This window comes from Camellia sinensis, chromosome 6 (assembly GCF_055761805.1).
Source record: "Camellia sinensis isolate YWXY chromosome 6, ASM5576180v1, whole genome shotgun sequence".
NCBI classification, from domain to species: domain Eukaryota; kingdom Viridiplantae; phylum Streptophyta; class Magnoliopsida; order Ericales; family Theaceae; genus Camellia; species Camellia sinensis.
The window spans coordinates 154735147-154762418 of record NC_138966.1 but is presented as its reverse complement, the minus strand read 5'-3'; the positions used below and the strand labels follow the sequence as shown (position 1 = coordinate 154762418).

The window sequence follows — 27272 nt, the reverse complement described above, 5'->3', positions numbered from 1 at the left end:
TTAGCACGTTTATTTGTTCAGCTCGTTTCTTCATATATTGGTCGGTCATTTTACCTTTGGCTTAAGAATTATCTATCACTTAGTTAGTCGGCCGTAGAAGCTTGTTTGCATAGTTTTTATTTTTCATCACCGAGTTGCTTGGTCAGCCCTAGCAGCTTTGGCGTTGCGAGTTTGCATTTTTTAATTTGGTTGCTCTACCACTAAGCTACTGTCAACCTTAGCACCTCTTATCTTGAGAGTTGTCTACTACATAGTCATTATAGTCTTGGTATCAACTTCGATAATATTGACTCTCGTCAGGCACTGCACTCCTTCGACCTTTGTTTGTTGTTTGTAGTGTATTTATTTGGTAGAATGTTGCACTTCCAACTTTGTTTATTGTCAATCTTTTGGTTGTTTACTCGAGCTATGAAACTCGGTTTTGCCTTAGCTAGTTTTGACCCGCTTCCTTTGCTCGGTCCATTTTGGAGTGGATGTTAGGTGTCCAATCAACCTCTGTTGCTTGGTCCACTTCGGAGTGAGCATTGAGCGTTCGACCAACTTTCATTGCTTAGCCTACATCGAAATGGGTGTTGGATATCCAATCAACCTCCGTTGCTCGGTGTGCTTCAAAGTGGGTGTTGGGCATCCAACCAACCTTTGTTGCTCGGCCTAAGCATTGGGTGTCTGACCAACTTCTGCTACTCGACCCAGTCGTTGGGTGTCTGACCAACTTTTGTTGCTCGGCCCAAGCGTTGGGCGTCTGACCAACTTCTGCTACTTGGCCCGAGCGTTGGGCGTCCAAGCAACTTTTGTTTCTTGGTCCAAGCATCGGGCATCCAACCAACTTCTATTGCTCGGCCCAAGCATTGGGCATCCAAGCAACTTTTGTTGCTCGGTCCACTTCAAAGTGAGCATTAGGTGTCCGACCAACTTTTGTTGCTCGGCCCACTTCGGAATAGGTGTTGGGCGTCCAATCAACATCCGTTGCTCGGTGCGCTTCAAAGTAGGCATTGGGCATCCAACCAACTGCTGTTGCTTGGTTGAAGCGTTGGGCGTCCGACCAACTTCTGTTGCTCGGCCCAGGCATTGGGCGTTCGACCAAATTTTGTTGCTCGGTCCACTTCAGATTGAGCATTGGGTGTCCGACTAACTTCCGTTGCTCAGCCCACTTAAGAGTGGGCATTGGATGTCCAGCCAACCTCTGTTGCTCGAGGCGTGCTTCAGAATAAGCATTGGGTATCCAACCAACATCTGTTGCTCAGCCCAGGCGTTGGGCGTCTAACCAACTCTTGTTGCTCGGTCTACTTCAGAGTGAGCATTGGGCATCCGACCAACTTCTGTTGCTCGGCCCACTTCGGAATGGGTGTTGGGCGTCCAATCAACTTCCGTTGCTCGGCTCAAGCTTTAGGTGTCTAACTAACTTCTATTGCTTGGCCCAAGCGTTGGGCGTTTGACCAACTTCTGCTGTTCGGCCTACTTCGAAGTGGATGTTCAGAGTCCAACCAACTTTCATTGCTTGGCGCGCTTCAGAGTGGGCATTCGGCATCCAACCAACCTCTGTTGTTTTGTCCAAACATTGGACATCCGACTAACTTTTGTTGCTCGACCCACTTCGAAATGGGCGTTGGGCGTCCAACCAACCTCTGTTGCTCAAGGCGTGCTTCAGAGTAGGCGTTGGGTATCCAATCAACTCTTGTTGCTCGATCTACTTCAGAGTGGGCATTGGGCGTCTGACCAACTTCTGTTGCTCGGCCCATTTCGGAATGGGTGTTGGGCGTCTAACCAACTTCTGTTGCTCGGCCCAAGTGTTGGGCGTCTGACCAACTTATATTGGTCGGCCCAAATGTTGGGTGTATCTCTAACTTCTGTTGCTTGGCCCAAGTGTTAGGCGTCTAACCAACTTCTGTTGTTCATTCCTTTTCGTAGCTCTTCCGCTTCGTAGCACCTTCACTAAGCTAAGCTCCTTTTTTTGTAATGAAACTTTAAATTAATGAAGTATTTTTGAAATTTGCCAAGTGTTAGACTTGTAACTTGCACTTTCAATTTCTTTATGTTTATGTTGTTTGCCCTCTAACTAAGTATCAAGGATGTAACCCTACATTGTTGGTTGTTCGGCCAGACTTCACCTTATGCCTTTGAAAAGTCAAGTTGCTCTTCCGGTCGAGCAGTAATAGGGGAACCTTGCAAAATTGTCCGTTTGGCCTTAACTGAAGTCAGTTGTCTTGCCCCTAGCCGAGCAGAAGATTCTTGGCAATAAGGGTTATCTGCTCGGTCAAATTGGGCTCCGTGCTCTTCGGCCAAATAGAGGCTCCGAAGGCAAGTAGGGCGTCTGATCGGTCAGGCCAGGCATCGTGTCTCAGGAAAATTTAAGAAACAAAACTTTCCATGCCCCCGACCGAGCAGAGGCTCCTAGGTTGAGTGAGGCGTCTGGTTAGTTAGACCAAGCTTCATGCCTTAGAAATTTTTTGAAAAAAGAACTTTTTATGCCCCCTATTCGAGCAGAGGCTCCAAGACCAAACAGGGTGATTGATTGGTCAGACCATGCTCTGTGCCTTCGAAAATTTTTGAGGAAAGAATTTTCCATGCCCCTAGCCGATCAAAAGTTTTAAAGGCGAACGGGGCATCTCATCGGTCAGACTAGGCTTTGTGCCTTAGAAAATTTTGGGCAAGTTATACTCATTGGAGAGTGTAGCTTGACTCTTTGTAAAGCGCAAGTTATTATCATGGACCATGCTTTCAAATAATGATACTTGGCACAACTTCCACCAAGCTATACCACTTGGCACCCTATTCCGACCAAAGGGCCGAGCTTTCGGGCTGGGGCGTAGGTTAAGACCCGTAACCCATGCTTGCTCAATTGTTGAGTGAAATATGTACAACACATGAAAAAGAAACTTATCAGAGAGTGTAACTTGGCTTTTTGTTAAGTGCAAGTTGTTACCATGGACCATGCTTTCAAGTAACGATACTTGGCACAAATTCCACCAAGTTATACCACTTGGCGCCCTATTCGTGACCAAGGGACTAGGGCATGCATTTTGACGGACTGTACTTCGAGAGAGCTTCTACAGCTTCAATCTCAAGGCAGAGCGGAGAAGGGGGTGGCCACCAACTGATCCAAAGCACGACGCTCTCATTGGTGTACGGACCGATCCAAGTGGTCCCTCTCCCTGTCAAGCCAACGCTCATCTTCTCTATCTCGCCAATGCTCCTCTTCTTTACATAGCCATCTTTCCTCTTCTCTGTTGTCGTTTAGCCAACTTCTCAGATCGTGCGGCCGCTCGTAGTGACGGTAAGAAAGAGTTTCGGATAGGCGACTGACGGTCCTTTGCCTTTATGAGAATCCTCTTGTAGGTTATTTTTTCAGAGGTTATCTGTCCGACTGCTAGCCCTTTCACTGCGCACTGGAATTGACCGGCTACATTCTCCACGAGTAGGGCCACGGCTGGAGTGCTCCTTGTGAGGCGGCGAAGGAGTACGTCTCCTTCACGACGGTCCTCTAGTGGACTTTCTTGGCTCCGTGGGGGTCGTCATGAACTGTATTAATTAGGTGCGAGCTTAGTGATCTCCAAACCCATTGAGTCAATGATGCGATCATGGTGGTCTCTCTCAACAAAAAGAAGCTGAGACAATTCGACGGCAATGACACGGCATCGCTCTGCTGTGTTGGGTGTCTGATCGTCATAGCCCATAGGGTCATCGTGTGCTGAAGGAAATGCCAAACCCTTATCTTTGGTCCTCTCCGTCATTGGAGTCCTCTCTAGTAACCCAGAATATGGTATATCTTCGATTCCCATCGCCAGAGTTCGACATGGGGCAAGCAGTGGTTTTTCCACAGACGGCGCCAATTGTGCGGGGGTGATTTCCTCACTATGAAGAAGGGTTGAACTTCGTAGATAAACAACGTGCTCTAGGAATTGAAGATCTGCACAGAGTAACATACGGTGAGGCTGTCCGACCGAGGTTTGGTCGAAAACCCCTCCGATGGTAAAGTCTGGGACTCAAGGAGATCAAGAAGAGAGAATACAAAGAGTGTATATATGTTAAGTGTGTGGATTTCGGATCCCTTGAGAATGAATAGTGCTCACCTTTTATAGGAGAAGGTTGCTTGTCCTCCAAGACCTTTTCTCTCCGCCATTTGTTCGATTTGTCTTATTCGTGGTCATCTCCCATTGGAGGAGGACAACCACTCCGCCTGACACTCGAGAGTAGGTCTGTCTTATTTGTCTTATAAGTAATCGTCTCTCATTGGAGGAGGACGACCACTCCGCCTGACACTCAGATGTAGGTCTGTCATGTGTACGCTTTGTCCCTCTATATCTCCATGTCTCCACATTCTGTTCAGACAAAGGGAGAGGAGCAGAGTTGTTTGTCTCTTGTGAGCCTAAGAAAAATCTTCAATGAATCAGCCTTCTTTAAGTTAGTCTACTCCAGAATGGTTGTCCAACCAGGAGGTCCACCATGTTGCTCGGCCCACTTTGGAGTGACGCTCGTACATTGGGCCAAACTTCTATGATTGTCTTGCTTCGGAGCAAGTGTTAGCCACAGGGCCGAGGTCCAACCTAGCTCAACTTCAGAGTGAGCATCACATTGGGCCTAGCACCAAGACTTGATTAATTTTTACCCACTTCATAATTTTGAATAATTTTGGGCCGAACAATAATTTTGGGTCGAACAATAATTTTGAATCCAACCCGTGAAGCTCAAATCAAGTTGTGACTAACCAAACTTCGAAGTTGGTGACGAAATTGGCTTCCACTTCGCTAAACATAAAGCGCAAGCCAGGGGGCAAATGAAATGGATAAAAATTAATCAAGTCTTGGTGTTAGGCCCAATGTGATGCTCACTCTGAGGTTGAGCTAGGTTGGACCTCGGCCCTATGGCTAACACTTGCTTCGAAGCAAGACAATCATAGGAGTTTGGCCCAACGTACGAGCATCACTCCAAAATGGGTTGAGCAACATAGTAGACCTCCTGGATGGATAGACAACCACTCTGAGGTGGGCTGAGCAACATGTTGGACCTCCTGGTTGGACAACCACTCTGGAGTAGCCCAACTTAAAGAAGGCCGATTCATTGAAGATTTTTCTTAGGCTCACAAGAGACAAACAACTCTACTCCTCTCCCTCTGTCTGAACAGAACGTAGAGACATGGAGGTATAGAGAGACAAGGCCTACACATGACAGACCTACATTTTAGTGTCAGACGTAGTGGTCGTCCTCCTCCAATGAAAGACGATCACTAATAAGACAAATAAGACAGACCTGCACCCGAGTGTTAGGCGGAGTGGCCGTCCTCCTTCGATCCAAAACATCATTTTTATTCAAATCTTACCTATCTGTCTATTTGTTTAAATGTCACATATTTATACATGTATCACAAATTTATCCAGCTATATGTTCAAATGTTTCTATCTATACACATGTCACATATCTATTCACTTATTTATTCAATATCACCCAATATGTTTGCCTCACCACCATTGTTGCCGACTTTCTAATCAATTTTCGATGACTTTTTTGGCGTCGGTAACTTTTCCAATAATTCACACTGTCAAACATGAATGTTCACATTACCAAATTATTAAAAGATTTTGTTCCAAAAAAATTTTTTTAAAGGATTAAAAAAAATATTTATAAAGGTAAAATTATTCATAAAATATATTAAATATGATAATTAGGATTTATTGGATCAAATGTCTAAATAATAGGACTTATTAGAATATAATGATATGTTATCAATTAATTGAGATATAAGTACTTAAAAGATGATTTCTTAATAAATTTTTCGACTTAAATATATTGTACATTCGACAATAAATCTTTCAATAAATATATCAAAATACATAATAGATCTTTAAGGAAAAAAAATAAAATAAAACCTTCAAGCTACAGAAGAAAATATTATGCATTTCTTTTTTGATCACATTTTAATGTGATTTTTTTCATGTTTAAGAAAATAATTTAATTTTTTTATTTATATATAATAATATTTTACAAAAAATCTCATCATATAGATGTGATAATATTATTATTCTTGTAAGTTAATATCATTTTTATAAATATTTTATTTGCAAATGAATATTTATAAGTCGCATTATTATGTAAAAAGTAATCTATAATTTTAATTTGTATATTTTTAGTTATGTTTAAAATAATTTACTAATAAAAAAATTATATAGAAAAGTGATATTGAAAAGGCTTAAGAGTGGTATTTTTAAATAAATTTTTTTAATTATCATCTAATAATCAGAAATTAAAATTGATATAAGTATATAAAATATATATTTATTAATATTTATTAAAATTAAAATTTTAATTGTTTTAGTATTATTTAGTCACTAATGAGTGATCATTAACATGACCTTTTGAAATAATAAATTATTTTGATAAATGTTTATTTTGAACGAATATATAGAATTATTTATTTTTGGGATGACCTAAATAAGTATACTTTTTATTTTTTTAGGATAAAAAAATAGAGAGGTGATGTGATAGAAAAAAGATAAAAAGATGAATTATTTAAAATATGCCAAACTTGACCTTATTTTCATACAGAATATTGAGTATGTCCAGAGGGGATGTATCCACTGTAATGAATTGTTCTGATAGTTTTCCTTACCCATCCTTATCTGGTGTCATAGACGATTGTGATTGCTCCACGTATGTGGACAACGGTGATTCTGTTTGTGCACCTTGTGGCGCTTGTGGATTAAATTAAACTGGGTGAGGTATAGGATTAATGATGTGGATACAGATGATTGTTTGACAAGTTCTCATTGATTAATCATTGGATATTGTCACCATCAAAGGTTAACATTTTAAGATAGAGACGCAAATTAATCGATGAAAGCAAAGTGTGCGGGCATCAATCGATGAAAAAAGTAAGGTGTGAGGGCCTTTTATCAATCAGTAAGGTTAGAGATTTATATATTTGTGTTAATAAATTTTTATAGTAAGATCCTGAGAGTTGGACCTATTATTATTAAATATATAATAAATTAAAAATTAACATATTTGTTATCATATTATTATGAATAAAATTGTAAATGATGTCAAACTTATTCTTTACGAATTTGACTAAAGCCTTGATTGGCCGTAATTACTAAAAAATTTGATGAAAAAAATTAGAATTTGAATCTTATAACCAAAAAAAAAAATTAAATTAAATTAAATTAAATTAAATTTCTAATTTTATCAATTTAAATTCTTTAATTTCAATCGGTCTGTTCTTATCAAGTATTTTTTCACTTTTAAATTTGAGAGTATCATACATATTATCAAGAAATGACCATATTATTTGTGTGTGTTGATTTCTGACCACACTGCCAAACTAGTACTTAGCTGGAGAGCACTGGTAGAATAAATTAAACCTGAACGACCTGTCAACAAAAAAAAGAGATTTCGGCGGTGATTCGTCCATCCGGGGACACTCCGACGATCAAGTCAGTAAAATATCTCTCAAAGATAGCAAAAGTGCTTAACTTACTATTCAGAATATAAAAAAGCGTACCTTAGACCCATGGGGTGCCTCCCTTTTATAGCTAACACAATCCTAATCCCAATAGAAGCCTAACTCTAATGGATTTAGAGTTACTGCTAATCTTGGACTCCCAGTAGGGTTAGGATTAACTCTCTAAGAGTCTTGTCTTTACCCAAACTGAAGTTCTCTCTCATTTTAAGACTTTTGTCCCTTATCTGCTTATCCCGGATTCCGATATCTTCGCAGATAACCTCAGCCTAGGCGAAATGATCTCAGCATCATGATCAGGACACGTGGCACCTCAGCTGGCACTTTGGTGACACCTCGGCCACGTGTTATCATTCAAAAATTATGTCTCCACATTATTATATATTATTTTATTTAGGAAGTCAGTTTTCTTTTCTCTTCTAATTTTAAAAATATTCATGGATACTATCAACGAACCAGTATTTTAAATCAAATACTAACAAAGTTGATTTTTCAAAGAGACCTCATGAATTTTACTATTGGAAGTAAAATTCACTTAGTTTTATCACCAATTAAATGAGTCATAAATTTTGATATTTTGACTAAATTTTTTTTTCTTCTAATAATAAATCTCAATTTACTTGATTTACTTGATTAATGAATGATGGCATATAAATCATACAGTATGAACATGTAATTTAAACATTAATACTCTTGGATAGAGGTGATAAATCTGAATCATTCTATTTCTCTATTCTGACTATTTTTTCTTTTCTAATGTGAGTCAAATTTGACTTTCAACTTGAAAAATTCCTCCCTAGTAAAATGCAAAAACGATTGAAAGATGATCTAATGCTAACGAGTTTTATAAAGTTCTTTGGAATAATTTAAGTTTAAAGGCAACTTGAATTCAGAGGCAGTTTTTTTACAATGCAGTCTTTGGAAATACAGATAAGAACTAGTGATTGTTTTATGCGTCAAATAGGATAGCAAAATCTCAAACTCATCATTATTTAATAATAATACTACATAAGATTTGGCCAACAAAAATCTCTACTGGGATTTTTTTGAATCCAAAGAATAACTTCATTGTATGTTCAATTATTAAAAATGTCTTGTTAACAAGATTCATTGGACACAAATAATAGATATAAAAATTTAAAAACACAATTCGTTTTTTATTAAAATCAATATACTTTTTAAGATTTTCATATATTTTCAAAATGCTTTTTACTCACTTTCTAACATTAAACAATGACTAGGGAGTACTTGCTAGCATTTGCCTTATTAAAATACTAAATTTATTGATGTTATTCTGTGTGCACTTAGGGCGCGAGATTAAGACAATAATAATAAAAAAAACCATTCAGGTCCGAAGTTCATTTTTGAAATTCTTAGGCCAATAGACCAAAATTTAAATTTTTTTGGGCCAAAACAACATTAGCTGTCCCAAAACATACTTTTTATTCAAATCTTATCTATCTGTCTATTTGTTTAACTACCACATATTTGTACATGTATCACCTATTTGTCCAGCTATATATATTCAAATATTTCTATCTATATACATGTTACATATCTATTCACTTATTTATTCAATATCACCTATATGTTTACCTCACTGCCACTGCTGCCAACTTTCTGATCAATTTTCGATGACTTTTTTGGCACTAACAACTTTTCTGATAATTTTTCAATGCTTGTCTTTATCATAAAAAAAATTAAATATTAGACCAAATAATGCCTGGCCTGTAAGAATAAACTTTTCACTGATTAATCCATAAAAGAGTATGAGATGTTTTTCTTTCATTTTAAAATGTTTTTCATGAATTTCATAAAATTTTAATATTCTTACTTTTTTTTAAAACATTTTTTAATTTCAATATCAATATTTAATTAGTGTCTGGAAATACTTATTAGCATTTGCCATAACACCTTTTTGGGATGGATTATGCCATACTAAAATAGCCAATAAAATAAGACTAGACTTCTCTTCAGTCCGTGATTAGATTATAGTATGTTGTTCAGTCTGTGGGGGTTTTTACGGGTCCCGTTTTGATAATTTGAATCGTTTAATGTGTAGAACTTATCAAATACTTTATCCTTATAAAACATCACATTGATTGATATCGATAGTTACTTGATCGGATCAGATTCTGTCAACGGTAAATATAATTTTCAAAATAAATAGTTGATAAAAATGTGATTCGATCAAATAGCTATCGATATCCGATTAATGTGATTTTTTTCAAGAATAAAAAGCTCGACGAGGTCTACACATTTCACGGTTCGAATTATTGAAACAAGACCTATGATAGGCCCCAAAAGCCTAACAATACCGTCCAGTGGACTAAAGACAAGCTGCCCCTAAAACAAAACACCAAACCACATTACTTTCATTACTTTTTTTTACATGTCCTTTTGTAAAAATTCAAAAAACTAAAACGTCCAACTAAAATAACCAATTCGGGTATGAAACTACTTTAGCACCAACATAAACAGTTAAATGTAAATTTCATATTGAGCAACTGCTCTAAATAATTTTCAAACTTTTTTTGAATTCTAACTTATCTTCTTCCTTTATTAAATTGCATAATTTTTTTTTAAAAAAAAGTCTATATATATTATCCCAAACATATATATCCCAACCACTCATTCTCACCTCCCATCTTGGCGATCTCGCTGATGCTTGCAAATTGATAGTCCTGCACGACTCTTATCTTATTTGAGTCTCTACGCAAAAGATTTATGTGGGTCCATATGAATTTTTATATTATGACTTCATTTAGGAAGTTAATTATTTTAATTTTTGTCTATTTTAGTATTTAGAAAAATAGTTCAATTTTTTTATAGTTGAATGTAATATTTGTGAAGAAAAAAGTGAAATAATTATGAGTTTGATGTGACATTTTGTCTTATTGAATATTTTAGTTTTTTTTTTTTTTTAATTTTAGCTATAAAAAAAAAGCCAAAAGACGTTAAGAGTGTTTTGAAAAGATGGTTAAAAATTAATTCTTTTGACTTTTTTAACTGTTTGACTTTTTTTATGTGAGATGAGAAGTGGGTTAAAAGTTGACTTTTAACCCACTTTCTAAAATGAGCCTAAGACAAAATTACTAATTAAAAAATTTTATATTTAAGTTTTGCTAATATAACTTCATAGGATAAGTAAAATTTATATTTCTAGAATTGATGGTTACTAATGCGACAATACCATTCGCACCAAATTAACCACAAAACTAATTACAAAATTTGTAATTAAATGATTGTTTTCGATTCCTCTTTACATTTAGAAGCAGCATAGCTTTACAACCAAAATCGCAATCACCAAAAGTCGCGACACGAACATCTACCATCCACAAAATGGTGGAATCGATTGGCATCACGAACAATAATTTCCCTTTTCACAATGCTACAAATGTGTTTTAGAACAGCATGGCAATCACCGCAAACACGGAGATTCTTCATTATCCTTATAACTGTCCCAGGAACAGTCTTAAGCAACCCATAAGCAACAGCTAACCTCTCACTATGCCAAAATAGTTGTCTTTCCTTCTCATGCTGTTCCATGTCGTGTAAAACCAAACTAGTATCAGGAACATAACCTCTTCTCTTCATCTCTTCATCCAACTCTTTAAGCAAACCAAATATCTCGTCTTTCATAGGATGATATGTCTCTCCAGCATAGAACACAAGGCTCTCTTTTCCTAACTCAATACAACTATAACCGGGTTCTTTTTTAAATTCCATGACACCCATCAGCTTCCTAACCTTAGATACATTCTCCCACATAGAAGCACCAGCATAAGTATTAGATAACAGAATATAAGTTGACGGATCTTTGGGTTCTAAGCTCAACAGATGATTAGCAACTTGAACTCCCATTTGGGTATTCCCATGGCGCTTGCAAGCACTTAATAAAGCAGCCCAAGCAGCCTCATCAGGCTTGAATGGCATTGTCTTGAGGAGGTTCTCAGCCTCATCAAGGTGCCCTGATCGACTAAAAAGATCCAATAAGCATGTGTAATGCTGCAGAGAAGGACTTAATTTGTAATCCTCAACCATGGATTTGAAAAGATAACGACCTTTGCTAACTAACCCGACATGGCTACAAGCATATATGAGTCCCACGAATGTCACTTTGTTTGGCTTTAATCCAGCTGAAATCATCTCATCATACAGAGACAATGATTCGTTTGCTTGTCCATGCTGGGCCATCCCAACTATAATTGAAGTCCAAGAAACTATATCTCTTCGGCACATAGTATCAAAAATGGTTTTTGCTGCTAGTATGTCACTACATTTAGCATACATATCAACAAGTGCATTACTAACAAATAAACTAGATTCATAACCAAGAGATAAAACTAAGCAATGAATCTGTTTTCCAAGCTCCATCGCTGCTAAATTAGCTGAGGCTCCAACAATGCTCGAAAGAATAAAAGGGTCTACAATATCAACCCCTTCTCTCCTCGTTTCAATGAAGAGATTAAACCCATCAATCCATTGTCCACTCTGTACCAACCCAGATATCAAAGCCGTCCAAGAAAACAAATTCTTCTCCGCCATACCACGCAAGAGTTCAACAGCTTCCAATTTTCGTCCACTTCGGGCATACCCAGAAATCATAGCCGTCGAAGAAACTGAATTTTTCCTAGAAATTGAATCGAAAACTAAACGTGCACTATCTGGTAACCCACATTTAGCATATAAATCAACGAGGGAGGACTTAACAACATCATCATCACAAAACAGCGATAATAAAAATCCAGCATGGACTTGTTTACCCAGCTTTAAGGCACCCAAGCTAGCACAGGCCTTGACGAGGCAAGCGAAGACAAAATGATCTGGTTTTAACCCATCAAGAGCGAACATTTTGGGGAACAAGGTGATAGTACGATGGGGGATATTGGCTTGGTTGTGGGCAGTGAGAAGTGAAGCCCATGAAATTAGGTCTCTGTGGGGCATTTCGTCGAACAATTGAAGGGCGTCTTGAATGAGACCACATTTGCCGTACATGTCAAGGAGGTTGTTGGGAAGAGTACCACATTGGTCTAAACCTGATTTGATTAAGTGGGCATGCAGTTTTTTGCCTTGAGAAGGGGTTTGGTTTCTGGCACAGAATTGAAGTTGCTGGCAACTGAGCTTTGGGCAATTTCTCAAGAACTTGAGGTGGATTGGAAGTATGGGTTTTGTCATAAATGTAGTTTTAGAGTCTGGCTCGCAGGAGGAGATGAAGCTGATTAACAGCTTTGCCAAAAGTGCATCAGAGCCATGGTCGCTTGGGAGTAGCTCCAAGTCCAACTGCAACAATTTATTAAGCAATAATACTAAAGATCATCGAAAATATATCAAAAAATTCATCACGAAGATTTTTTTTCTCTTAGTGTGTAATTAATGTATGATGTTTTATTATATGGATAATCTAAAGATAGAGAATCTTTTATAATCATTTACATGATATTTTTTTATAATCCCTAACATTACTGTTTATTAAGGCCTATTTTGGAAGCTGCTTTTTATTTATTTATTTATTTATTAAATTTAACAGCGTATCATTAAAAAATGTGTAAAAAAAATAAAAAAATAATATGAATTAAATAAGTTAACAACAATGTTAAGTGGGTCGAAATTTCATTGCTCTAATGTGTCAAAACGACGTCATTGTAAAACGACATTATTTTAACACATTCGAACCATCGACAACTAAGTATTTTTCATAAGTTAATAAGTCAATAATTTTTATTTTTATTTTTTTTCAAAAAATACCCAATAAAGTGAACAAAAGCTTGTCAATCTGCTATTTGAACTACACTATTGTGTATTGGGATTATTACTTGATTAATCCATGTAGTTTCAACGATATCAATTTTGTTAAATAATTTTACATTTAAAAAATATATTTTTTATTTTGTTTTTTTAAATTATATTTTAGATTTTTGAAAAAATAATTTTTATTTTTATTTTTGAAGAAAAATATTTTGTCATTTTTTTAGGAAATATTACTCATAGTTCCCATTTGGGAAAATGTTAGTCCATAGTCTTAAATGTTTTTTTATAAACCAAATAGTCTTTTTTATTTGTAGTATGTATTATCGATTTGATTTAGTAATATTTGAGTTTACTAGTTTGTCCTTTATTGTGATTATGTTTTTTATTATTTTTGGGGATTGAGTGTATGTGGATAAAGTATGGTTTAACATTTCTTCTTTTTTTTTTAAGGATGTCGATGAGTGATTGTAATGATTATTGATGCTACTTGTTTGGTGTTATATTATTGACGTTAAATCATTTGCGTTTCTCTGGGGAGGTGTGTGGGTTATAATGTTCACATTTACGTAAATAACATTGTCGTGCCATTAAGCCTCCCACTAACAACCTATAACATTAGCACCAAACACCAACTACATAACATAATATCGACATAGTCTGACAATCCTTGACAATTAACAGCCACTACCCTCTATTACCACCAAACCCCACCAACACTTTTAGGCATACATTCTCCCACTAGCCCCCAACATTACAAAATACACACCTAATCATACAAACATTAGCTACAACACCATGCATCTGTTACATTACATACATGCACAACATCACATTTGCAATCACTGGTAACTCCCAAACCCGTGAAAATATTACAACATTAACCAACAAAACCATGTGTCTGTCACATTACAAACATGCACAACATCACATTTGTAATCAATGGTAAATCCCAAATCTGCAATGTGAACAAGATCACCTAAAACCCCACATAACGCACCAATTAAACAAAAACCCATTTTGAGTATTGACCTTGATGTCGTATTGTTCCACAAACAACCAAACTAACATCAAAGACACACATACTTGTTGTCATCGCACTAACACATGATCAATGATGCCGTCGACGGATTAAGTTTAAATTGCCGACGTTACGTCCTCAATGTTAATCGTACTCCAAGATGTCTCAGTACCTACGTCGCTTCACCTTTGTAAACTTGATAGAAAGGGTTTCCATGATTTTCTAGGGTTTTTTTGGGGTTTTGTAATGTAATTTGGGAAATAACGAATTCTAGGTGTAATGTTCCCAAATCTAGCGTTCAATTCACACAAACTAAGGATCAACACTGCAACATCGTCAAGGAAACGTTGATGTTCCCATTTTTGAGCTTTAGTTTTGTTCACAATAGAGGAAAAAGGAAAAAAATGCTATAGTATACTTTTAGGCTTTTTGGTAACTATAACATCATCTAAACAGTCAATATATTCCTCCAAATAACCAACCCATGCGTTACATTCGTGAGCTCAAGTGTAATTAACATTGACATGGGATCAATCAGTCTACAAAATAAATTGCAGGACTAAATGGTTCAAACTATCTAAACTTGGGATTTATTAGTGTTTTACCCCTTTTTTTTAAGTATTAACTAAATAATTTGCTATGATTTAGATATATATAGGTGATCTAAAATTATTTAAAATTCAAAAAAAAATTCAAAAAAAAAATTATTTAAAAAATAAAAATTATATATTTAAAGTAAAAAAATTCAAATTTTTAATATTTAAAAAAAAATACAATGCATAAATGTAATAAATACAGTGTACATTTAAAAAATAAATAAATATTTACCCTAAAAAAATAAAATTAAGAAAATTTTTAAATATTTAAAAAAAATAAATAAACCCAAACAATTTTAAAATTGGTGAAGTGCCAATAAATTTCAAATAGTAATCTTATGAATTATTTGGTCCTTCCTTTTTTTCTTATAGTCTCAAAGGTCTCATTCTATTGTAAATTACATAAAGGGTCAAACATAAACGTGCATGTGTTATGTGTTGAGTGACAAATGTTGGTTTTCTCAAAATGTTGAAATTACTATATGTAATACTTAAAAAAAAATTCATTAATGGACTTTTTCCAAACGTAACATTTCAATGTAATAGTCGAAAAACGTAACACTCCAATATAATACACTAAAAAACTCTTTAGTATACTTTTTTCTAACGTAGCATTCTAAAAAAAACTTCTTAGTGTACTTTTCTCAAACGTAGCACTCCAATTAATGTAACACACAAAAACTCTTTAATATATTTTTCTTAAACGTAATAACGTAACATTTCAAAAAAACTCCCCAGTGTATTTTTTTTTCCAAATGTAACGCTCCAGTCAATGTAGCACAGAAAAACTCTTTAGGGTATTTTTTTCCAAACGTAGCACTCTTTAATGTAACACCAAAAAATCACACTAACAAAATATAGATTTACATGCTCGACAACCAAGATTTCTGCCACCAATCTCTCTAAAAAGAATCTTCTACGTCTCACAATTTCATTCTCATCCCCATAACAAATTAGAAAATTAGAAAAATGAATCACAAAAAGACATTCACTTAAACTCAAATGATACCAAGTCAAATAAATACAAATAAAAAAAAAAATAATGACTAATTGGTTCATAAGAAAACTTTTCTAACTAAATGGATCAACATTCCCCATATAGGATTTATGAATAAATTTTCCATTTCAAAATATAACTCGAAACTCAAAATTCTTTTCGAAACTCAAAATTCTTTTCAAAACTCATAACCAAACAAGTTTTCTCTATTCAAAATTTATTTTAAAAATTTATCTTTTAAAATACAATTCTATACTCAAAATTTACTTAAAAAATTAAACCAAATAAATTTTTTATTATGTTTCGTGGAAACAATCTTTAGAGATATGACTTAATTGGTACCATCAATAGTTGGTTCTTTCATACGATATCTTGTATTTTTTATATTGTTATGTTTTAGGACAATTAATGTTTTTAAATTAATCTTTTGTGTTGTTTCATGGAAACAATCTTAGAGATATTGTGTTTGAAAATAAAAAAATTAAAAAAAAATCTTACAAATAATCCGTTTGATTTAGTTTTTTAAATGAAATTTGAATTTTGAGTTGTGTTTTGAAAAACAAATTTTTGAAATAAATTTTGAAAAGAGAAAATTTGTTTGGTTATGAGTTTTGAAAAAAAGTTCTGAGTTATATTTTGAAATTGATTTAGGTTTATTTATATTTAAAATTTTCCTTAATTTTTTTTAGGGTAATTTTTTTTTTAATTGCAAATAGTTATTTATGTTTTTTAATGTGTGTGGAAGTAGAAATTATCCCACATATATTAATAGAAAGATTAACAAAGAATTGAGGCGCATTGTTCTGAATCTACAAAAAGAATAAACAGTTAGTGCCTCTTGACCGACAGTTGCCGACCGGAGGGCACTCCGACGATGAAGTTAGATAACATATATCTAAATCAAACTGAATAAGTAAATAGAATAGTTTAGGCATACCCTCCCAGGAGTTGAAGATTACATCCATTTATATAGGCTAACTTGCCACTCATTTTGCCCAATGAGCTTAAGCCATCAATTTGGTCTAATGAAAATGAGCCACTTGTATTGTTCAAAATCCATCTGATGCATGTATGCCAAAACAACTTGGCAAGTTGACAAGTCATATTGCAATGTTGTAGACGTCCCCGAACGTCCCGGGAGGGAATCCCGTTCTGTTCATTTGGACTCACTATAGTTCGGACTTAAATTGTCACGGTTCTTAATCTGATCTCACAATGTGGGATGTGAGATTGATAAATCACCAAAAAGTTCAAATCCGGAAAATCGTTTTGAAAAAACAGATTTATAGAAAGAAGTGCCAAACATTGACTGTTTTGCCAGATACAGAGTCGCCACCTAAATATTTTGTTTTTGGGGAATTTAGGAAACCCTGACTCGTTGCCTAAGGCCACGTGTCCGTCATCACCAAAGTTGCCTCGGCTCGGGAACTTGGGTACGATTAGGGAAGGTCAGCTATGAGCACCCCCGCTCGCCCGATCAAAGATCGGCCTCTATTAACCATGATATCGAGTTTTGAAAACATTATGTGCTCTTATTCCAGTTATTAGCCTAGAATTACTATGTGATGCACACAGCATACAAGTATAGACTGGATTGCCTAAGTTGGAACAAAACATCGCACATCCGTTTGTTTTGAAAATGGATTGAATTTTGCTACTCGCAAGTAGGCTAAAACACGGGTTTCGACGAATTATTCCAACTCAAGCAACCCAACCTTCACCCACAGGCATTCAGGCAGTTATATCACATAAGCAGTTAGCCTCATAATAAGTATGCTATCATGGCAGTCACTCATACACATGCAAGGATGCTAAAGCATAAACACTCATCGAGTACTTCGAGCCAAAACAGAAACTAGTTAGTAATCAATGCATGATCCTAGTTCATGTTAAGATGGCTAATGCAACACATGCAAGATGCAACTAAGATAGGCTCGGCTATTCTAAAATGGCATGTGAGATGCACAGATAACATGTATTCAACTCGGAATTGAAATACAATGCAGTTAGTATGATGCGCCGAGCCTGGTGCATGCAAGACAAATGAGTGAATGCAAACATGCGAGAATAAGTATGTTAATTGAAACGTGCCCTAATCTAACCATCATAAGCTGGTAAGTAAAAGGGAGAAAAAAGTGGGGGTTGGAAGACATATACACACTCACACACACTTATTACAGAATTGTCCTCGCCTGGAGGGACCAAAAAAATAATACAAATTAAACAAATGATTAACTACTCTAGCTAATTAAATATTACAAAGCTTCTAATTAATTAACAAATTAAATACAAAAGGAAAGTGGCCGCAGCCCCGCCTTGGAATGATGGGATGATGCATGCTCGGTTCGCCTTGCCTAGAAACCTGGTACCATGCCACTATTGCCTCTGTTTACACTGTCTTGCTCCTCTGGAATTTATGAAAGTTTCCAGAATCCTTCTGAATCACTCCCTGAGTGTTGTGGAATATCACCGGCCACAATTCAAATCCACCGGCCATGGGAATAAGCTTATCGACCAAATATTGAACCACCGGCTGGACACCGATGGTCGGTTGGCACCAAAAGTGGTCGGCCGGCCATTTCTTCCTGCAGAGCCCTGTTTTGACAGCAGCAGAGAACAGACAGTGCATGGCATGGAATTTTCAAAGCAATGTGTGCATGGCCACTCTCCCTATCATAATGGGCTCAAGGGAGTTTGGTACTCGACTCTCAAACCACCAATCGCGTATTTCAATACGTGATGGTCCAAGAAGTCAAGTATGCATTTCAATGTGAATGAATGCAACAAGACACATGAGTGCTACACGCCCTATCATTTTGAGATCAAGGACATCGGCGACCGAGGATTGAGGCGCGTTACGTCACTTTGAGTACGAACGCCCCTCATTCCTCATGTTTGGTTTGATACCCCAAACCAAGCAAAATGTAATGCAAGTATGCAATGTGACTCAAGTATGCAACATGTCTCAAGCATGCAATATGGGGCTAAGGTAACAAACATGCCAAGTGCAATGTGCCAAACATGCAAGATACAATGCAATGCAACCTATCATGCAAACTAGGATATGGAATGCAACTAGCTAAACAACATGCAAACGCGCAAAGATGAGACAATGCAAGCATGAAACCAAAGTAATGCAACATGTCAAAACATGCAATGGTGGACTTAAACCGCAATTGGGAGACCTCAGCCCATCCCAAAACAGTGGCCAAAATGATGGGTGAAGGCAACAAAAATGCAAAGCAAACAAGCTTACTAATTGGTCCATTACTTAGACCACAATGCACAACCTTCAAGCATGAGTGAAATGCGATGAATATGAGGATATGGCATTATAATAAACTCTGAAATCTCATGAGGAGTGATGCCAACTCAAACAAAACATGCAAGTAAGGCATGCAATAGGGCCCCAAACTTGAGGCTAACAAAGGGGTCCAAACCATAGCTATGTCAACCAAACCCCAAAGGACCAAAATGGCTTAAAACAGTTCTAAGGCACTCCAAAACAAGACTAAAGCATGCATAGAACATGATCAAAACATGCCAAGAAATGGGCCCAAAACAAAGGGCATTCAAAGCCACGAAAGGGAGCATTGCTCTACACCCACCCCAACCAAATATGGCATGGATTATGTGATGAAAAACAGAGTTATAATACATCAAAATGCACCCCAAAATCCGCTGATATGGTAGCCCAAAGCCTCAAACACATAGGCATACACCAAGGCCCTAACATGGAGCATAAGATCACATCTCCTCAAGGCATCGAAAGGGTAGCAAATGCAAGCATGTAAGCACAAAACATGGACTGAAATGGCATAATAAGTGATTCCAAATCACTGAAATGGCCTAGGTAATGCAAGCTAATGACTCACACACTCAAGGCTCGCAAGCCAAAATGCAAAGAGGCTATACCAAACATGGCAAACATGAACAAATCGGCACCCAACAGACCTTAAGCATGATGAAATATGACCAAAAGCTTTATGAAGTCAAGCTAGAACTATAGACGTCCCTGAACGCCCCGGGAGGATGAGTCCCGTTCTGTTCGTATTGGGCTCACTACAGTTCGAACTCTCAAATCGTCACGGTTCTTAATCTGAACCACAGAGTCCAAATCTGGCAAATCGTTTTGAAAAAAACAGATTTTAGTAAAGAAGTGCCAAACATGGACTGCTTTGCTAGATACAGAGTCGCCACCTAAATATTTTTTATAGGGGAATTTAGGAAACCTGACTCGGTGCCAAAGGCCACGTGTCCGTCATCACCAAAGTTGCCTCAGCTCGGAAACTTGGGTACGATTAGGGAAGGTCAGCTATGAGCACCCTCTTTCGCCCGATCCGAAGATCGGCCTCTACTAACCATGATATCCGATTTTGAAAACGTTATGTGTTCTTATTCCAGTTAATTAGCTAGAATTACTATGTGATGCGCACAATACAAAAATATAGACTAGATCGCCCAATTTGGAACGAAGCATTGCATATCCGTTTGTTTGAAAAACAGTTTGGAATTTGCTACTCGCAAGTAGGCTAAAGCACGGATTTCAACGAGTTATTCCAACTCAAACAATCCAACATTCACCCACAGGCATTCAAGCAGTTTATATCACATAAGCATCTAGCCACATGGTAAGCATGCTGTCATGTTGACATTCACACTCATGCGAGATGCTAAAGCATAAAAATACTTACAATGTACTCCGAGCCAAGACAAGAACATGTTAGCAATCAATGCATGATCCAAGTCTATGTTAAGTGGCTAATGCAACGCATACAAAATGCAATCTAGAATAGGCTCGGCTAATCTAAGGATGACATGTGAAAATGCACAGATAGCATGTATTCAAGTTAGATTTGAAATACTTTATGCAGTTAGCATGATGCGCCGAGCCCGGTGCATGTAAGACTAATGAATGATGCACGCATGCATAGCATAAGGTATGCTAAAGTAAACATGTCCTAATACTAACCATCAAAAGCAGGTAAGTAAAAGGGCGAAAGAAGTGGGGGTTGGAAGACATGCACACACGCACCCACACTTATTACAAATTTGTCCTCACTCGGAGGGACTGAAAGAATAATACAAATTAATTAACCTATAAGCTAATTAAATATTACAGACCAATTAATTAATTAACAAATTAACTAATCTAATGAAAGCAGTAAACAGCCTCGGGAAGAGGGCCCAATGCAATGCGCGCTCGGCTCCGCTCGGAAAGCCACTGCCATGCACAAGTTGCCTCTGCTTTGACTGTTATCCTTCTCTGAAGACTACACAAATCTCAGGGTTGCTTCCATGAATGCTATGGAATACCGCCGGCTGAGGGAATTGGTCACCGGCCATGGAGAATGGTCACCGGCCACAAATTAATCCATCGGCCACTTATGGATGGCCGGTCGGTAATGAAGATGGCCGGCCGGCCAAATATTCCTGCAGAATCTATTTTTGACAGTAGCAGAGGGCAAAACATAGCATGACAATACATTTCAAGCAATGTATGCACCAATCACACCCCTTATCATATTCATGACTCAAAGGAATATAATTCTCGATTCTCGAACCACCAATCGCGCATTTCCATGCATGATGGTCCAAGGAACCAAGTATGCATTTCGATATGGAATGCAATGCACATAATCAAGCAAAAGGGAGGTTCAACCTCTATCATACTCAACTCAAGAGGTGAAGCATGCATGCCAATGCAATGCATCCTAGGTATGGAGGCTAGTATGCAACATGGCAATGCAATGTGTAATGTAGGTTAGGCACACAACCTAAGTAAAGAAGCATGTAAGGCATGAAGCAATGCAACCTACAAGTATGCAAGACACAATATGGATGTTCAAGCATGCAAGAAAGCATGTGACTTCATTCAATCATGCAACAACACACAAGGTGAGCATGCAACAACATGCAAAAGGGTGGACTTAAACTAATTTAGGCAGCCCCCAAACAAGCCTAAAACAATGGCCAATGCTATGGAAATGAGGGCCTACACACACACACATGTGTACATGTTGATGGGCCAACACTTAACCATCAAACAAGCAATCTTTAAGCACACTTAAGAGAGCTTAAACATGAACAATTAGCATGCAATGTAAACTCTGGAAATCATGTTAATAATGGTGTCAAACCAATTTAAACAAGACAAACATGGCATGCAATTGGTCCAAGTACTTGAGGCAAGCCAAGGAGACTTAAACCATGGCTAAGTCAACCTAGCCTCTCAAGGCCAAGAGGACTTAAAACAGGTTCAAGGCAGACCTAGACAATGCTAAGGGAACACCTAGATGGCATCTAAGTGGCTTAAACATGCAAGCATACAAAGGAGCACATTCATGGAGCATGAGGCAACAACCTTTTAAAGCAACAAAGGAGTATCAAATGCAAGTATGCAAGCATGTTATAAGGACTGAAATAACATGGTAAGTGGTTCCAAACCACTGAAATAGTGCAAGTAATGCATGCTACACACTCACACACCTAAGGCTAATAAGCCAAAATGCAAGGTGGCTGTATTAAGCATGTTATGGTCGATCAAAACAACCAAGAACAGAACTTAAGCATGCTAAAACAAACACAAAAGCTTCACAAAGCTTGGCCAAAGTCATGCTAGAACAAGGATCAAAACCTAAAGCATGTTAAGGCCAAAACATGGCATTACGAGACATATATGCAAAGCATGTAAGATATGTCTAAACCAACTTAACACAATGCTATATCATGGCAATATAAGCACAAAAATCAGTTAAGGCATGATCAACATGAACCTAAACTAGATGCTCCCTTAAGAGGCAAAAATGGCCCTTTTCAAGGACAACAAGGAGAGGGGGTGGCCCTCTCCTTATTAGGACCTCAAGGCACCATCCTCACCAGTAAAATCCCTCAAGATTTCAGTGGTGAGGAGGCCCAAACACAATGGTCCCGGAGCTCACCAAAATGGCACAAAAAAAAGGGTCAAATAAGCCCTAAGAGGGGTCAAACAACCTCAAGGCTCAAAACACCCTTAACCAACTATTTAAAGGACTCAAAAACAGAACTTTTATATATTATATGCAAAGCCTAAAAATAGTTGCAAGATAGGTAAAAAAGTTATGCAAAAATAGGGTATTTAAAGGTAAAGTCCTTACCCTTGAAGACCTCTTTCAAGAACAGCACTCCAGCTACTTTTTTGGCTCTAAACCAGTCTAAAAACTTCAAGAACAGCCTCTTAGTACCTCAGTAGCTAAAGGAAGGTGTAATGGTGGGTGTTTGTGCACAAAAGTAAGACAAAACACAAACAAATGCAAGAGAGAGAGAGATATAGATATAGGATAGATACACAACTCAAACCCTAAAACTAGAGCTCTCTATCAAAATCTTGTCTAACCTAAAAGTGGGAGAAGAGGCCTCCTCTTATAGAAGGTTCAATCTTGCAAGCTTACAAGACAAGCTAGCCAAGAGGGAGATCCCTCCATACACGTGTATGGAGGGGAACAAAGTGTATGCCAGCTAGCATAAAATATCTGCAAAAGCAGATGCACAGTGGTTAGCCGGCCAAAAATGCAATTTGGCCAAAAAAGATGGCCGACCGGCCAAATATTTGGCTGGTGACAACAAAACACAGCCGATGGCCTCAAGCCATGGCCGGTGATATATGGGAATGGCCAATAAGCCATTCCTTGCCCTCCACAGCAAAAACACAAGTGTTTGGTGCAAAACCAAACACAAAACAGTCAAGTCGAGAGGTCCTGAGGCAAGGCGCGTAGCCGAGACCTCAAGGAACTCAAGACAAACACAAACAAGGATGATCGTCGGGTGTTCAAGCGGTGACGTCCAAGTCTTGAGGACGGTCAAAAATGGGGTGTCTACAAGAACATGCAAGCATGGAGGTCTAAAGGCAAGATGCATTTCTAGGCAAAATGGAGGAATACAAGGCAAGTATATTATGCATGCAAGGGGTCAATAAAGCAACATAGAATAGAGGTAAAACATGTTAAATAAACTCCAAATAACCTCTGAAACAAGACCAAACAAAACTAAGCATGCATGCTACCTTTATGAGCCAAAAACATGAACAAATGAGACACAAAGGGAGAGGGGTGTCCCTCCCCTATGCGAGACTTTAAAACCTTTTCTTCACCACTGAAAATCCTCTGGATTTCAGTGATGAGAAGGCCAATACATGAAAGTTACAAAGGCTCAACAAAGAGGGCACAAAAAGGAGCCAAACAAGGCCAAAGAGGGGGAGGTCGACCCCAAACACCAAAGTGACCTTAATGAAACATCTCAAGCATGAAAAATCAGAGTTTTTATCAGTTATACACAAAGCTCAAAACAGCATGCAAAGTGGGTTAAAAGCTAGTGCAAGAATGGGAAATATAAAGTAGCTATGCTCACCCTTGAAGAACACTTGAAGAACAGCAACCTCAGGCCCCTTTTTCTGATCAAAATCAACTCAAAACTCCAAGAACAAACTCTCAAGACCCCAATAACCCAAGTATGGTGTAATACTAGGTGCCTTAGTGCAAAACTAAGAACAAAACACCCTTTTAGGCCCTCTCACACACACAAATGAAGAGAGAGAGAGAGAGATATAGAGAGAGAGTGGTGTATATATGCTATATAACTCTAATTTTCTGAACCTCTTCAAAGGAGAAGGAAAGCTTCATTTTATAGAGGAAGACAAAGGCCTAAGCTTCTTAAAGAAGCTAAGGCAAAAGGGTCAATGAGGTCAAGCTTCTAAGAGAAGCTAACTCAAAGGTCCAAGCTTCTTGAGGAAGCTAAGACAAAGGTCCAAGCTTCCTCAAGAAGCTTGACCAAAGGGTGTAAGCTTCTCCAAGAAACTTAGAACAAAAAGGTGCAAAAGGGGCAAATCCTCCATACACGTGTATGGAGGACAAGTCCATGCACTCCAGCTGGCACAGCTGGCATGCACCATGCCTGAAAAAGGCTAAAAGGAGGTATCGGGCAGAAAAGGAGTCAATCGGCCAAATAAATGGTCGGCCGACCACACAAAAAGGCCGATACACCTAGAAGAAGTGCCGACCGACCAAATATTTGGTCGGTAGAAAAAAAACATGATGCCACCGGCCGGTGGGTTTCAGGGATGGCTAATAAGCCTCTTCCCACCCTCAGAAGCATAAAACACAAGTCCTTGGTGCAAAACCAAACACAGAACAGGCAAGTTAAGAGATTCTGAGGCAAGGCGCTCGGCCGAGGCCTCCGGGAACTTAAAACGAACACGAATATGGATGATCACTGAGCGTTCAAACGGTGACGTCCAAGTCTTGAGGACGGTCAAAAATAGGGTGTCTACAAATGTATTATTTTATTATTTTAATTCTATGTCCATATAGGCATTGTCTGGGCCCACATCATATGAGTTAATTTTTATCCCTCTATAATTGCCCCCAAGTTTTCGCTTTAGTCGATCGAAGTGAGAAGAAGTGGAAACTTCTCTTATCTCTGTTTAGACTCCTTTATCTCTGTATTTCTGTAACCGAAGGATTTTTTTTTGTCTTGTACTTGTCATAAACTGACTTTATTTGCCTTTAACTTGCATAATATGAACATTTTTCACGTGCCCTTTGACCTTTATGTGTGATGCTTCTGATTTTGCAATCATTTTGATGTGGTCACTTATTTTGTATATTATCTTTTTTGCTTTGCTGATCTATTGCTAAGACCACTACATGTCTTCCCTTCTCCCGATTAGATAAGTTAACGACCTAGTCACCGAATTGCTACCCTTAAGTAGACTTTAATAGTAGACCCTCATAGGTTTTCCTTACCCTAGGCAAGAATGTTGACGTCCTAGTCGTCAAAATACTACCTTTAAGAAGGCTTTGAGAGTAAACCCTTGTAGGCCTTTCCTTGCTTTTGACAAGATCGGTTTTGTTTAGATCGGTTTTGTTTGATAGTTGGCTTTGATGTGCTGTTTGGTTTCCCATCACCCTTGATATTGTAAAAGGATAGAATGTGTCGGCGAGATTGATTTTTGTAAGGGTTAATGGCTTTCAATGAGAGCCAAGCATACTCCTTTGATCCTAATGTTGATAACACTACTCAATGTGCCAAGCCTAGCTAGGACTTTAGTGTTTGATAGCTAATAAGACCAGGGCTTACTCATTTTTTGATACTTAGCTCGGCTAAAGGTTACTAAATTTTCAATGCCTAGTAAGACTAGGGCTTACTTATTTTTCGATGCCTAGCTCGTTTAGGGTTTACTCAATTTTTGGTGCCTCGCTCAGCTAGGGCTTACTTATTCTCCGATGTACCTAGTCTAGCTAGGGCTTTTTCGCTCTTTGCTTCCAAGTTCAGGAAGTCTAGCGCTTATGGCAGACTAGGTTTTAGTAGAAAACCTTCGTAGGTTGTTTCCTTGTTCTAGGCAAGAGATCGGCAATCTAATAGCCAAAATATTGTCCCTTGGATAGGTTTTAGTAAAAAAACCTTCGTAGGTTGTTTTCTTGCCCTAGGCAAGAGATCAATAACCTATTCGCCAAAGTATTGTCCCTTGGACATGTTTTAGTAGAAAACCTTCGTAGGTTTGTTCCTTGCCCTAGGTAAAAGATAGGCAACCTAGTTGCCGAAGTACTGTCCCTTGGACAAGTTTTAGTAGAAAACCTTCGTAGGTTTGTACCTTACCCTGGGCAAGAGATCGACAACCTAGTCACCGAAGTACTATCCCTTGGATAGGTTCTAGTTGAAAACCTTCATAGGTGTGTTCCTTGCTCTAGACAAGAGATCGGTAACCTAGTTGCCGAAGTACTGTCCATTGGACAGCTTCAAATAGAAAACCCTCGAAGATTTATTCCTTGCCCTAGGCAAGAGATTGACAACCAGGTCGCCAAAGTACTGTCCCTTGGATAGATTTTAGTAGAAAACCCTCGTAGGTTTGTTCCTTGCCTTAGGCAAGAGATTGGAAACCTAGTTGCCAAAGTACTGTCCTTTGGACAGGTTTTCCACCGATCATGGCAAAAACTACTTATTTTCAATTGGATGATTGGATTCTATGGCTAGTCTTTGCTATTGTAGAGTGAAGTTAGGTCTCCCCTTCATCTCCTTATTTGTGAGTTTCTTTTATACTACGAAGTTCCTCAATTTCTTCAAGTTTTGTGAATGAAACGCTATCCCTGAACAATCTTTTGAACATTAATCTTAGGTGTAAAGGACCTTTAATATTGTTACAGTTTTTACCAATCCTGTTCTGGTGCCTTCTTTTTGGTTTCCAAAAATCAAGAGTGGGATCGCGCCCTAGCTCGAGTGCTTCCTGGGTTTTCTTCAATAAATGAAGAAGATATAGTCATGGTTCTGGGAGATGTAGCCCAAAGGGCATGACCTTATAACAATATGTTCCCGTTGGAGTGAGGAATGTCGTTTTATCCTAGTCGGCTGGATCCATGGTGATTTGGTGATAGCCTCTATAAGCATCTAGAAAACTCATACGCTAATGTTGGGCAGTTACATCTA

At 37.7% G+C, this 27272-nt stretch overlaps 1 protein-coding gene across 1 annotated transcript; it reads right to left on the bottom strand.

The window, feature by feature from the left end:
- Positions 1–10552: 10552 nt before the first annotated feature.
- Positions 10553–12769, bottom strand: LOC114282896 (pentatricopeptide repeat-containing protein At4g14050, mitochondrial). The gene has a single exon (XM_028225666.2). The coding sequence runs from the start codon at positions 12629–12631 to the stop codon at positions 10757–10759; it is 1875 nt and encodes a 624-aa protein (XP_028081467.2). The 5' UTR covers positions 12632–12769; the 3' UTR covers positions 10553–10756.
- Between the last annotated feature and the right edge of the window lie 14503 nt (positions 12770–27272).